This window comes from Pan troglodytes, chromosome 20 (genome assembly GCF_028858775.2).
Source record: "Pan troglodytes isolate AG18354 chromosome 20, NHGRI_mPanTro3-v2.0_pri, whole genome shotgun sequence".
In the NCBI taxonomy this organism is placed as follows: domain Eukaryota; kingdom Metazoa; phylum Chordata; class Mammalia; order Primates; family Hominidae; genus Pan; species Pan troglodytes.
The window spans coordinates 5,595,871-5,609,834 of record NC_072418.2 but is presented as its reverse complement, the minus strand read 5'-3'; the positions used below and the strand labels follow the sequence as shown (position 1 = coordinate 5,609,834).

General features: G+C 50.7%; 1 protein-coding gene across 5 annotated transcripts in view; it reads right to left on the bottom strand.

Moving 5' to 3' along the window:
* CELF5 (CUGBP Elav-like family member 5) overlaps window positions 1-13,964 on the bottom strand; it is a 71,887-nt gene that overhangs the window by 31,857 nt on the left and 26,066 nt on the right. For all 5 annotated transcript variants that reach the window (XR_001711971.4, XM_016937032.4, XM_016937034.2 and 2 more), the window contains exon 2: window positions 12,676-12,758. Coding sequence is in view for 4 of the 5 variants with exons in the window: in XM_016937032.4 (XP_016792521.1) it covers window positions 12,676-12,758 (83 nt within the window). In the remaining variant the exon portion in view is untranslated. The remainder of the gene's footprint in view (window positions 1-12,675; window positions 12,759-13,964) is intronic.

Here is a 13,964-nt window from a genome sequence, read left to right as displayed (position 1 = left end):
GAGTGCAGTGGCGCAATCTCGGCTCACTGCAGCCTCCATATCCCAGTTTCAAGCCATTCTCCTTGTTCAGCCTCCCGAGTAGCTGGAATCACAGGTGCCCACCACCACGCCCGGCTCATTTTTGTATTTTTAGTAGAGACGGGGTTTCATTATGTTGGCCAGGCTGGTCTTGAACTCCTGACCTCAGGTGATCCACCCGCCTCAGCCTCCCAAAGTGCGGGGATTACAGGCGTGAGCCACCGTGCCCGGCCGTGTGTAGTACTTTTAAATAGTTTAAGAAATATTTGTTTGTTTGTTTGTTTGTTTCTTTGTTTCTAGAAACAGTGTCTTGTTTTGTCGCCCAGGCTGGAGTGCAGTGGCACAATCTCGGCTCACTGCAACCTCCGTCTCCCGGGTTCAAGCGATTCGTGTGCCTCAGCCTCCCGAGTAGCTGTGATTACAGGCACGCGACACCATGCCTGGCTAATTTTTTGTATTTTGAGTAGAGACGGAGTTTCACCATGTTAGTCAGCCTGGTCTCGATCTCCTGACCTTAGGTAATCCCACCTCTGCCTCCCAAAGTGCTGGGATTACAGGCATGAGCCACAGCACCCCAGCCTTTTTTGAGATGGAATCTCGCTCTGTTGCCCAGGCTGGAGTGCAATGGCGTGATCTCGGCTCACCGCAAACTTCGCCTCCTGAATCCAAGCCAATCTCATGCCTCAGCCTCCTGAGTAGCTAGGATTATAGGCGCCCGCCACCATGCCCAGCTAATTTTTTGTATGTTTAGTAGAGACGGAGTTTCACCATGTTGGCCAGACTGGTCTCGAACTCCTGACCTCAGGTGATCTGCCCACCTCGGCCTCCCAAAATGCTGGGACCACAGGCGTGAGCCACAAATTTATCTATTTTTTTAATTTTTAAAAATTTTTTGAGACAGAGTCTCACTCTATCGCCCAGTCTGGAGTGCAATGGCATGATCTCCACTCACTGCAACCTCCACCTCCTGAGTTCAAGTGATTCTCCTGTCTCAGCCTCCCAAGTAGCTGGGATGACAGGCATGTGCCACCATGCCCGGCTAATTTTTGTATTTTTAGTAGAGATGGGTTTCATCATGTTGGCCAGGCTCCTGACCTTGGGTGATCCACCCCCCTCGGCCTCCCAAAGTGCTGGGATTACAGGAGTGAGCCACTGCGCCCGGCCCTTAAGTGTAAATTTAAATCTTGCCTTTCTCTTGCTTTAGATTCTAGACTCTAGATTTGTGCTGTCCGATATGATCCAGACCCTGGGTCTAGAATATTCTAGACCTATGCTGTCCATGATACAGTAATTGACCTCTCTGGTCTAGAACAGTCTACGTCCCATATGGTAGCTGGGCTCCAGTCTAGAACACTCTGGATCTGTGCTCTGTAACCCAGCAGCTGCCCCCGGTCTAGAACATGCTGGATTGCACTGTCCAATATTGTAGCCATTAGCCACATGTGGTGGTTTAAGTTTAAATTTCAAATTACTAAAACTAAGTAACATTAAAAATCAGTTTCTTGGCCGGGCACGGTGGCTCATGCCTGTAATCCCAGCACTTTGGGAGGCCAAGATGGGCGGATCACCTGAGGTCAGGAGTTTGAGACCAGCCTGGCCAACATGGAGAAACGCCATCTCTATTAAAAATACAAAAATGAGCCGGGCGTGCGTGCCTGTAATCCCAGCTACTCGGGAGACGGAGGCAGGAGAATGGCTTGAACCAAGGAGGCGGAGGTTGCAGTGAGCCGAGATCACGCCACTGCACGCCAGCCTGGGGTACAGAGAAAGACTCCATCTCAAAAAAATAAAATAAATAAAATAAATGAATTTTAAAAATCAGTTTCTGAGTACACTTGTCCCAATTCAAAGGCTCAACAGCCTCACGGAGCTAGTGATCAGCACACTGCACAGCACAGGCAGAGAATGTATCCACCATTGCAAATGTTCCATGGACAGTGCTGGCCTAGAACAGGCTTCAGCAAACTTCAGTCCATTCCGGGCCCCTCCTGTTTTTGTTTTTATTTTTGTCTGAAACAAAAATAAAACTCCATTGCCCAGGCTGGAGTACAGTGGTCTCACTCCACTGCCCAGGCTGGAGCACAGTGGTGCAATCCTAGCTCACTATAGTCTCAACCTCCTGGGCTCAAGCAATCCTCCTGCCTCAGCCTCCCAAAACACTGGGGTTACAGGTGTGAGAACCACCAGGCCTGGTCTTGAAAATTATTAATGAGCTATTTCATATCCAATCCAATTTTTCCACACTAAATGTTCAAAATCTGGTGTATGGGGTTGTTCTCTCACAGATTTGGACATTTAATTTCTTTTTTTTTTTTTTTTTTCTGAGCTGGAGTCTTGCTCTGTCGCCCATGCTGGAGTACAGTGGTGCAATCTCGGCTCACTGCAACCTTCATCTCCCAGGTTCAAGCAATTCTCCTGCCTCAGCCTCCTGAATAGCTGGGATTACAGGCATGCACCACCATGCCCGGCTAATTTTTGTATTTTTAGTAGACAAGGGGTTTCATTATGTTGGCCAGACTGGTCTTGAACTCCTGACCTCATGATCCGCCTGCCTCGGCCTTCTAAAGTGCTAGCATTACAGGCATGAGCCACTGCACCTGACCTGGACATTTAATTTCTATCAGCAACCCTTGATCTGTAGGTGCATTTTGTAAAACTGATGAAAAAGTAGAGTCATGGCCAGGCACAGTGACTCAAACCTGTAGTCCCAACACTTGGGAGGCTGAGGCAGGAGGATTGCTTGAGCCCCAGAATTTGAGACCAGCCTGGGCAATGTAGCAAGACCTTATCTCTACAAAAAAATTAAAAATTAGCCAGGTGGCCAGGCGCAGTGGCTCACACCTGTAATCCCAGCACTTTGGGAGGCCGAGGTGGGCAGATCACGAGGTCAGGAGATCGAGACCATCCTGACTAACACGGTGAAACCCCATCTGTACTAAAAATACAAAAAATTAGCCGGTCATGGTGGCGGACGCCTGTAGTCCCAGCTACTAGGGAGGCTGAGGCAGGAGAATGGCGTGAACCTGGGAGGCGGAGCTTGCAGTGAGCCGAGATCACGCCACTGCACTCCAGCCTGGGCGACAGCGCAAGACTCTGTCTCAAAAAAAAAAAAAAAAAAAAAAATTAGCCAGGTGTGGTGGCACACACCTGTGGTCCCAGCTTCTTCGGAAGCTGAGGCAGGAGAATTGCTTGAACCTGGGAGGTGAAGGTTGCAGTGAGCCATGATCTTGCCACTGCACTCCAGCCTGGGCAACAGAGCAAGACCCTATGTCTAAAAATAAAATAAAATAAAATACATATATATATTTAACCAGTCTTCGGTGGCTTACGCCTGTAATCCCAGCATTTTGGGAGGCTGAGGCAGGAGGATCATTTGAGGTAGGGAGGATCACCTGAGGTCAGGAATTCGAGACCAGCCTGGCCAACATGGCGAAACCCCATCTCTACTAAAAACACAAAAATTAGCTGGGCGTGGTGGTGGGTGCCCGTGATCCCAGCTACTTGGGAGGCTGAGGCAAGAGAATAGCTTGAACCCGGGACGTGGAGGTTGCAGTGAGCCAAGATCACACCCCTGCACTCCGGCCTGGGTGATGGAGACAGACTCTGTCTCAATAAATAAAAAAAAAATAGAAATATATAGACTGCATGTTAAAATGGTAAGAATTGGGATATATTGGGTTCAAATGAAATATATTATTAAAATTAATGTCACCTGTTTCTTTTTTACTTTTTAAATATTGCTCCTGGAACATGATAAATTATATATGTGGCTCACATTCTCTTTCTATTAGATAACACTCTTCCAGAACATTACTTGCTCCTTGTCTTCCTAGGCAAGGTCTCTCCCACCTGGGCACTGTGGACATTGGGGCCGGATCATTCTCTGGAGTCGGGCCATCCTGGGCACTGCAGGGTGCTGAGCAGCATCCCTGGCCTCCACCCACTCCATGCCAGCAGCACCCCCAAGTCGTGACAACCATAAATGTTCCCAGACGTTGCTCAGTGTCCCCTGGGGGCTGGATCACCCCTGATTGAGACCCCCTCCCCAGGTTAGGGGATTCCACAGACCCCCAAGAGACTCTATGTCCCATGACCCGCTTCCCTGCTGAAGTCCCAGGAGGCTGCACACATTAAAATCCGCACCCTGAGTGGGGAGGGAGACAGGAGGTGAGTCCCAGGAGCTGGGGTCCTCCTGGTTTCTACTGTCTACCCCATCGGGAGCTTATTCTGGTGTCTGATGTGAGCAGGGAGAGGATTCAACTTTTTCCCCAAAGTAATGAACACAGGGTCTCTCCCCCTGGGCACTGTGGACGTTGGGGTTGAATGCTTTCTGGGGTGGGGCCGTCCTGGGCACTGCAGGGTGCTGAGTAGCGTCCCTGGCCTCCACCTACTCCATGCCAGGTGCATCTCCTCCCCAAGTCGTGACAACCACAAATGTCCACAGACAGCAGCCAGTGTCCTGGGGCGGGGGCAGGATCACCCCCGTTGAGACCCTCCTTATCTAACCTGACCCCCTTCGTTAGCTGACAGAGGCTCCCATGAGCTGCCACTCAACAGCACACCGGGCACGTTCTGGCCTCCAAATCTTGGTAAGTTTTGTCCCCACTCACCCCCATCTCCACCTCCATCTGTCAAAATCCTTCCATCTCTCGACTCATCCCAAACATTCCCTCCTTCAAGAAGCCACCCTGTCCGCCCTTCACTAAATCGTCCACGCAGGCTGCCTGCTTCTCCCTCAGGGTGCTGTCCCTGGGTCACCCTGACATTTGGTCATTGGTTCTGTGGTCACCCCTGGAGTGAGTTAGATGGTGGCTCCCCAAAAGATAAATCCAGGCTAAGCACAGTGGCTCACGTCTGTAATCTCAGCGCTTTGGGAGGCCGAGGCAGGAGGATCGCTTGAGCCCAGGAGTTCAAGACCAGTCTGGGCAACATAGCAAGACTCCATCTCTACAAAAAATAAAAAACTAGCCAGGCGTGGTGGCATGTGCCTGTAGTCCCAGCTACTCAGGAGGCTGAGGCAGGAGGATCGCTTCAGCCTAGGAGGTCAAGGCTGTAAAAAGCTATGATTGCAACACTGCACTCCAGCCTGGGCGACAGAGCAAGACCCTGTCTCTAAAAAATAAAAATAAAAAATATGTATATATATATATCCCCAAATCCTAGCCCTGGGGATCTGTGGATATGCCCTTATTTAGAAAAGAGGTCTTTTGCAGATGTAATTAAATGAAGGATCTTGAGATAAAATTATCCTGGATGTAGGCTGAGCCCTAAATCCAATGAGAAGTGTCCTTCTAAGAGAAAAGCAAAGGGACACAGACACAGGGCGGGCGCAGTGGCTCATGCCTGTAATCCCAGCACTTTGGGAGGCCAAGGCGGGAGGATTGCTTGAGGTCAGGAGTTCAAGACCAACCTGGGCAACATAGGAAAACCACTGTCTCTACAAAAAAAAAAAAATTAAATCAAAAATTTAAAATTTAAAAATCACAGGGCTGGGCATGGTGGCTCATGCCTGTAATCCCAGCACGTTGGGAGGCCAAGGTGGGAGGATCACCTGAGGTCAGGAGTTGGAGACCAGTCTGGCCAACATGGTGAAACGCCATCTCTACTAAAAATACAAAAATTATCCTGGCTTGGTGGCGGGCACCTGTAATTCCAGGTTGGGAGGCCGAGTCAGGAGAATTGCTTGAACCCGGGAGATGGAGGCCACAGTGAGCACAGATCGTGCCATTGCACTCCAGCCTGGAAAACAAGAGCAAAACTCTATCAAAAAAAAAAAAAAATCAGCCAGGTATGGTGGTGTGCACCTGTGGTCCTAGCTACCTGGGAGGCTGAGGTGGGAAGTCAAAGCTGCAGTGAGCTATGATCGCACCACTGCATTCCAGCCTGGGCAACAGAGTGAGATTCTGTCTCAAATAAATAAATAAATAAATAAATAAATAAAAATGGAGGCTGGGCATGGTGGCTCATGCCTGTAATCCCAGCACTTTGGGAGTCCGAGGCAGGCGGATCATCTGAGCTCGGGAGTTCGAGACCAGCCTGACCAACATGGGGAAACCCCGTCTCTACTAAAAATACAAAAATTAGCCGGGCATGGTGGTGCATGCCTGTAATCCCAGCTACTCGGGAGGCTGAGGCAGGAGAATCGCTTGAACCCGGGAGGCAGAGGTTGCAGTGAGCCGAGATTGCACCACTGCACTCCAGCCTGGGCAACAAGAGTGAAATTCGGTCTCAAAAAAATAATAATAATAAATAATAATAATAAAAGTGGAAACAATCAAACCAGATCGTTCCTCTGCTTGCTACTCTCCCCTGGTCCCAGTCACCCTTGGAACAAAATTCAAGCTGCTCACTGTGGTGGTCCTGTCTCTGCTTCCTCTTCCCCCTCTCCTCCACCTACTCTCCCCCTCACTCCCCGTCACTCACTCTTCTTCACTCCTCTGACCTCAGTGGTCCTCACATGCTTCGGGCATGGTCCAGCCTCAGGGCCTTTGCACTGGCCGTTCCCTCTGCCAGAAACGCCCTTCCTGCAGAGAGTGCACGGCTTCCTCCTCTCCAGGCCATCTCCTCAGAGAGGCCTTCCCTGACCACCCTGTCTGAATGGAACTCCCAGCCAGGCACAATCTGGTGGCTCACGCTTGTAATCCCAGCACTTTGGGAGGCTGAGGTGGGAGGCTCGCTTGATCCCAGGAGTTCGGGACAAGCCTGGGCTACATAGTGAGACCCCCATCTCTACAAAAAGTTTAAAAATTAGTGGGACGTGCCATGAGCTATGATTGTGCTATGAGCTATGATTGTGCCACTGCACTCCAACCTGGGCAACACAGCAAAACTTTGTCTCAGAAAAAAAATAATAAGGCCAGGTGCAGTGGCTGATGCCTGTAATCCCAGCACTTTAGGAGGCCGAGGCGGGTGGATCACTTGAGGTCAGGAGTTTGAGACCAGCCTGGTCAACATGGTGAAACCCCATCTCTACTAAAAATACAGAAACTAGCATGGCATGGTGGCACATGCCTGTAATCCAGCTACTCGGGAGGCTGAGGCAGGAGAATTGCTTGAACCCAGGAGGTGGAGTTTGCAGTGAGCCGAGATCACGCCACTGCACTCCAGCCTGGGCGACAGAGTTAGGCTCCGACTCAAAAAAAAAATTAATAATAATAATAATAAATGAAACCTCCATCCTGAGTCATTGCTCTGAAAGTCACCCCATTTCTTATCTCAATGTTGTTCTCACTGGCTTGCTTATTTTCTGTTTGTACTGTATCCTCATTCTGCCATAAGTCAGATGCTCAGTAAATGCTGAATGAACAAAAGGGTTTGGAGGACTCATCCCGGGGACTGCCCTTGAGGGGCTCCCAATCTGGGGGAGTCAGAGCCAGACACAGACACCCCCAGCCCTGAGAGGTCAGGGATGAGCAGAAGGAGGAGATGGCCAGCTGTTACCTTGAAAGTAAGGTAGAAATTCTCCAGGCGTGAGAGGCAGTTACCCACGAGTACTTTAGGGGTGGGAACCCTGGCTGGGTCGTCAGTGTCTGGGGAGTGAGAAATTTTTAGAAACTAAGGATGGCCAAGGACCAGAATATAAGGGCTTAACCACTCCAAAAATAGTATCCACTTCGCACCTTTCCTTTTTTTTTTTTTTTTTTTTGAGACAGGGTCTTGTTCTGTCACCCAGGCTGCAGTACAGAGGCGTGATCTTGGCTCACTGCAACCTCTGCCTCCTGGGTTCAAGTGATTCTCCTGCCTCAGCCTCCCGAGTAGCTGGGATTACAGACCCCTGCCACCACACCCAGCTAATTTTTGTACTTTGAGCAGAGATGGGGTTTCACCATGTTGGCCAGGCTGGTCTCGAACTCCTGACCTCAGATGATCTGCTCGCCTCGGCCTCCCAAAGTGCTGGGATTACAGGCATGAGCCACCGCACCTGACCCACCTTCACGTCTTTAAATCTTCTCTGCAGCCTGTTAGGTGGAGAAAGTGTTACCCATATTGGAGATAAAGAAAACTGAGGTTTGAGGGAAAAGATGCTTGTTGAAGATTACACAGCTTGGGAGAGGGGAAGCTAAGATTTGAACTCAGGAGAACACAGAGGTGGAAGCAGACAGAAGGCAACAAATGAGAGGGCAGGATGTGGGGGCCATGAGCTCTGGGGGCGAGGAGGAGGGAGGAGAAGAGGCTGATGCCCAGGGACTGAGGGAGAGAAACTGGTTCAAAAAAAGCAGTCAGGGGGCAGTAGGCTCAATGGCTTACGCCTGTAATCCTAGCACTTTGGGAGGCCGAGGCAGGTGGATCACTTGAGGTCAGGAGTTCAAAACCAGCCTAGTCAATACGGTGAAACCCCGACTCTACTAAAAATGTAAAAATTAGCCAGCGTGGTGGCTCATGCCTGTAATCCCAGCTACTCAGGAGGCTGAGGCAGGAGAATCACTTGAACCCGCGAGGCAGAAGTTGCAGTGAGCTGAGATCAAGCCACTGCACTCCAGCCTGGGTGACAGAGTGAGACTCTGTCTCAAAAAAAAAATTGGGGGGTGTGCCATAGCCAGTTTGAGCCCCATTGGGTCTAGGGGGATGGGGACTGGGGGACAGCCACAGGAGTCACTCAGGAGGTGACCAGTCACAGAACTGATGATGGGAGTTTAGCATAGCGTGGGGTAAATAGTAGGTGCTTGATAAAAATTTGGTGGATGAATGGAAAGAAGTGTAGATGGGTGGATGAATGGAAAGAAGTGTAGATGGGTGAATGGATGTGTGGGTGGATGGGAGGATAGATAGGTGGATGGATGTATACATGAATTAATGGATGGGTGGAAGAGTGAGTGATGAATGAATGGATGGATGGAAGGGTAGATGGATGGACAGATGAATGGACAGACAGGTGGGTGGATGAGTAATGGATAGATGGATGGATGAATGGATGGATGGATGGGTGGATGGATGGATGGATAAAAGGGCAAATGGGTGAACAGATGGATGGATAGATGAGTGGGTGGATAGATGAGTGAGTGACTCAATGGATGAATGGTAGATGGATGGATGTGTGGGTGAATGGATGGGTGTGTGGCTGGATGGGAGAATGGAGGGATGCATAATAGATGTGTGGGTGGGTGGGTAGGTAATGAGTAGATGGGTGAATGAATGCATGGATGGATGGATGGATGGATGAATTGATGGGTGGATGGGTGGATGAATGGATAGAAGAATGGATCAGTGTGTGAATGGATGGATGAAAGGGTAAATCAGTGGATGGATGGATAGATGGGTGGGTGGATGGATAGATGGATGGATGGATGGATGCGTAGATGGATGGACGTGTGGCTGGATGAGAGGATGGGTGGATGATGGATGTGTGGGTGGGTAGGTGGATGAGTAGATGGATGAATGAATGAATGGATAGGCAGGTAGATGGGTGACAGGTAGGCAGGCATGTAGACACATGGGCAGATGGGTGATGGGTGGATGGAAGGGTGCATGGATGGATGGAAGCTATGAATTTATGGGCTGACCCAGGGAGAGTAGGCATGGAGAGAAGGACAGAGTCCCCTCAAGATGGATGCAGAGAAGGAGCTGCTGGTGATTGCGGCATCTCTTCATCTCAAAGTGGACTCAGATCCAGGACACCAGCCTGGCAAGAAGGGCATGAGGTTTCGTGGCTCTTGGTCCTTCCACTCTCTTCCATCTTCCCTCCTGGCTGCCAACAGAGTGCAGAGCTCAGTTTTGGCCCCCAACAGGAAAAGAACCAGTTCCAAGGTCCCTAAGGCCTCAGACAGTGGAATAGAGACTGGGTTTGTGTCTCAGTTACCTTCATCAGGGAAATGAGGACAAAGGAATGGGAGAGAAGTGCTTAGCTGGGAGGACTCCTTAGAAGTGTTGGTAAATCTCCATCTATGTACAGATTTCTCTGGACAGAAGGACCACAGCTTCCACCCAGGACCTGATGCCATGCAAAAACATGGTTCACTAAACTTAGATGAATTAGGCAACAGCACAGGGTCTGGAGTCAGACTATGAAGGTCCAAATCCCCACTCTGCAGCTTGCAGGCTGCCTAACCTTGGACAAGTCCAGTATTGAGCTGGTTTGTTCCTTGAGTTCCTCCCTCCACCTTTTCCCACCCTGCTCTGCACCCCTGGGCTCCTAGTGCTAGAATGTGGTAGAAATGATGGTGTGTAATTCCGAGGCTAGGGCTTAAAGGGGACTGTGGCTTCCTCCTTGATCACTCTTTGGTTACGTGTGCTGGGGGAAGATGCCATGTTGTGAGGAAGCTCAAGCAGCACTGTGGAGAAGCCCACGTGGTGAGAAACTGAGGCCTCCTGAACAGTCACTAGAGGGAGCCAGCTTGGAAGCAGATTCCTCAACCACAAACTCCTGCTGATATCTTGACTGTAACCTCCTTGAGCCACGATCATGCAGCAAACTCAGTCCCAAATTCCTGACCCCGGTAGCTGTGAAATAACAAGTGCTTATTGTTTGAAGTCTTTATTTTGGGGATAATTTGTTATGCAGCAATAAATAACTAATATGGTCCCTAGAACTCTGCTGTGCCCCTGGGCACTAATCTGTATGGACTGACCTGCCCTCCAGCTTCTGGTTGGTTTGATTTTTTGTTCGGTTGTGGGATTTCTTTCTTTCTTTTTTTTTAATGTACTTTTTTAGCTTCTGGTTGGTTTGGGTAGGCACCAGCAGAAGGTCCAAGATGAAGAGTGAATTCAGGGAATTCACCGCAGACTCTAGATCACTTTTGCACATGCTGTTCCTTCTGCCTGGAGTGCCCTTCCATGCCATCTTTCAGGTTTTTTCTCAAATGTCACATCCTCAGTGAAGCCCTCCATTGAGCACCTTCTCTATAGATTGCTAGCCCACCCTGCCCTGTTATTCTCTTCCAGTGCTGAAGATCAGAGAGGTTAAGTCACTGGCTCACTGTCACACAGCAAGGATGGAGCTGAGCAACGAGCCCATAGATGTGGCTGCCAGACCCCACACTCTAACTTGCATCACATCACACCCAAAAGAGGGGCTCTCTATTCTTCAAGACCAAGCAGAGGCCACCCCCAGGCCCAGAACCTTCCAATGCTCATGGAGAATCAAGTCAAACTCATGCCATGACCTCGGGTCCCTGGAAGGCGCACGTCAGATTTCCTACAGTCAGCCAAGCACGATGGCTACGAATGCTCTGATGTCCCTGGAGGCTGAAAGGTCCCTGAGAATTCCGGAGGGAAGGGTGAGCTCCCTGCCCCAGAGCTCACAAGGTGGGGCGCCATGGCTCACTGTGGTTCCTTCAGTCTCCATCAAGAGGCATGGCCTGGGGACCCGGATTGACTGGCTCAGGGAGACCACGCATCCTTCACTGGGGGCAGGGGCCTCCTGCCCACCCAAAGAGGACAAAGCTGACCAGGAGAGACTCATCAGGCTGGGTGTGCTGGCTCACACCTGTAATCCCAGCACTTTGGGAGGCCGAAGCAGGAGGAGCGCTTGAGCCAGGAGTTCAGGATCAGCCTGGGCAATATAATGAGACCCCGTCTCCACAAAAATTTAAAAATTAGCCAGGTGTGATGGCATGCACCTATAGTCCCAGCTACTCAGGAGGCCGAGGTAGGAGGATCACTTGACCCCAGGAGGTGGAGGCTGCAGTGAGCCATTGTACTCCAGCCTGGGTAACAGAGCAAGACCCTGTCTCAAAAAATAAAAATAAGGAGAGACTCATCAGAGACAGCACCCAGGCCAGCCTCCTCTGCAGACAGAAATTATGATGAAGAAGCCCCTGTGTTGGCCAGGCCTGGTGGCTCGCACCTATAATCCCAGCACTTTGGGAGGCCGAGGTGTGCAGATCACTTGAGGTCAAGAGTTTGAGACCAGCCTGGCCAATATGGCAAAACCCCGTCTCTACTAAAAATACAAAAATTAGCCAGGCATGGTGGTGCATGCCTGTAATCCCAGCTACTTGGGAGGCTGAGGCAGGAGAATCACTTGAACCTGGGAGGCGGAGGTTGCAGTGAACCGAGATCATGACACTGCACTCCAGCCTGGGTGACAGAGCGAGACTCCATCTCAACAACAACAACAACAACAACAACAAAAAGAAGCCCTTGTGTTAAGGAACTGTGGCTCCGTTTGCACCATAAAGACAAGCGAGGAAAATCATTTTCCTTTTTATAGTGAGAAGCAAGCATGGTCTATGCTTCTCCCCATGGTCCACACAGCCTTCAGCAACCAGCCCTGTCACCTCCCCTACCCTTCCCGCCTTTCTTTCTCCACCTCCTCACTCTGTTCCAGCCACACGGGCCTCCCCCCTGTTCCTCCAACATGCCAGGCATGGTCCTGCCCCAGGGCCTTGGCACGTGCTGTGCCCTCTGCCTGCTAATGCTTCCTTATCCTTCACGTCTCAACCCAAAGACAAAGACACACTGGGCCAGGTGCCCTTGTGCAGTATACAACCTGCACAACCACACACAACCACTCTGGTATAAAATATAGAGCACAGCACACAGGAGGCACTCAATAAATGCACGCTCTTATGATGATTTCTATCCCTCTGCTCCTCATACCTCTTTCTGAGTCCCGAGACACACAGAATTCACAGCCAATCTCAGGAAGAGCCTTGGCTCCCACCCCAGGCTGAGAGCCATCCCCTGTCCCCTCCTCCCCAGACACCACGCAGGACTCACTCCGGGCAAGGTCTTCTGCTCGTGCAGGGCAGTCTGAGCTTTGATGGCGGAATCCCTGGCACAGTAGGTGAGGAAGGCACAGCCTGGAAGGGAGAGAAACGGGGGTGTTAAGGGAGCACAGGCACACCCATGGCCACAGCAGCACCACCCACAGTGGCCACTAGGTGGAAGCAACCCAAGCTTCCATCCACAGATGCATAGATCTACACAACCTGGTGCATCCACGCAACGGAATATTATTCAGCCAAGAAAAGGAAGGAAATTCTGACACAGGCTGCAACACGGATGCACCTTGAGAATGTCACTTTCAGTGAAATAAGCCAGACACAGAAGGACAAATCCTGTGTGATTCCACTCCTAGGAGGTCCCTAGAGTCATCAGATTCACACAGACAGAAAGTAAAATGGGGAGGTGCCAGGGGCTGGGGAGGGGAATGAGGACTGAGTGTTTCATGGGGACAGAGTTTCAGTTTGGGAAGATGAGAAAGTTCTGGAGATGATGGTGGTGATGGTTGCACAACCGTGTGAATATGCTTAATACCACTGAGCTGTGCAATTTTTATTTTTATTTATTTATTTTGAGACGGAGTCTCACTGTCGCCCAGGCTGGAGTGCAGTGGCGCGATCTCGGCTCACTGCAAGCTCTGCCTCCCGGGTTCACGTCATTCTCCTGCCTCAGCCTCCCGAGTAGCTGGGACTACAGGCGCCCGCCACCATGCCTGGCTAATTTGTTGTATTTTTAGTAGAGGCGGGGTTTCACCGTGTTGGCCAGGATGGTCTCGATCTCCTGACCTCGTGATCCACCCGCCTCGGCCTCCCGAAGTGCTGGGATTACAGGCGTGAGCCACCGCGCCCGGCCTGAACCATGCATTTAAAGATGGTTAAGACGGTACATTTGAAGTTGTGTATATCTTATTACAATCTCAAAAAATAAAAAGAGAAGAGTATGCTGAAGCCACCGTGTTTTGGGAGGGGACAGTCGAAGTGGCTCAGTGTTTTCCACCCCTTCCACCCCTGGACACACATACACCCCTGCAAAGGGTGAGACCAGGAAGAGGGAGAGGAGGTCCAGCCATTAACAAAGTCAGTGGCTGAGCTCAGAAAAGAGATGCTGAGAGCCCTGGACAAGGTGGGGTGAGGGGAGTGGGCAGAGGGGCTGCCCAGCGGGGAGGATGGGGAGGGCACTAGTGGTCCCAGAAAGATGGAAGAAGGCCTGGCCCTGGGATAGGGAGCAGTGGGCTCTGCCACTGACCAGTACTGTAGCCTTGGATCATGCGCTCCCCCTCTCTG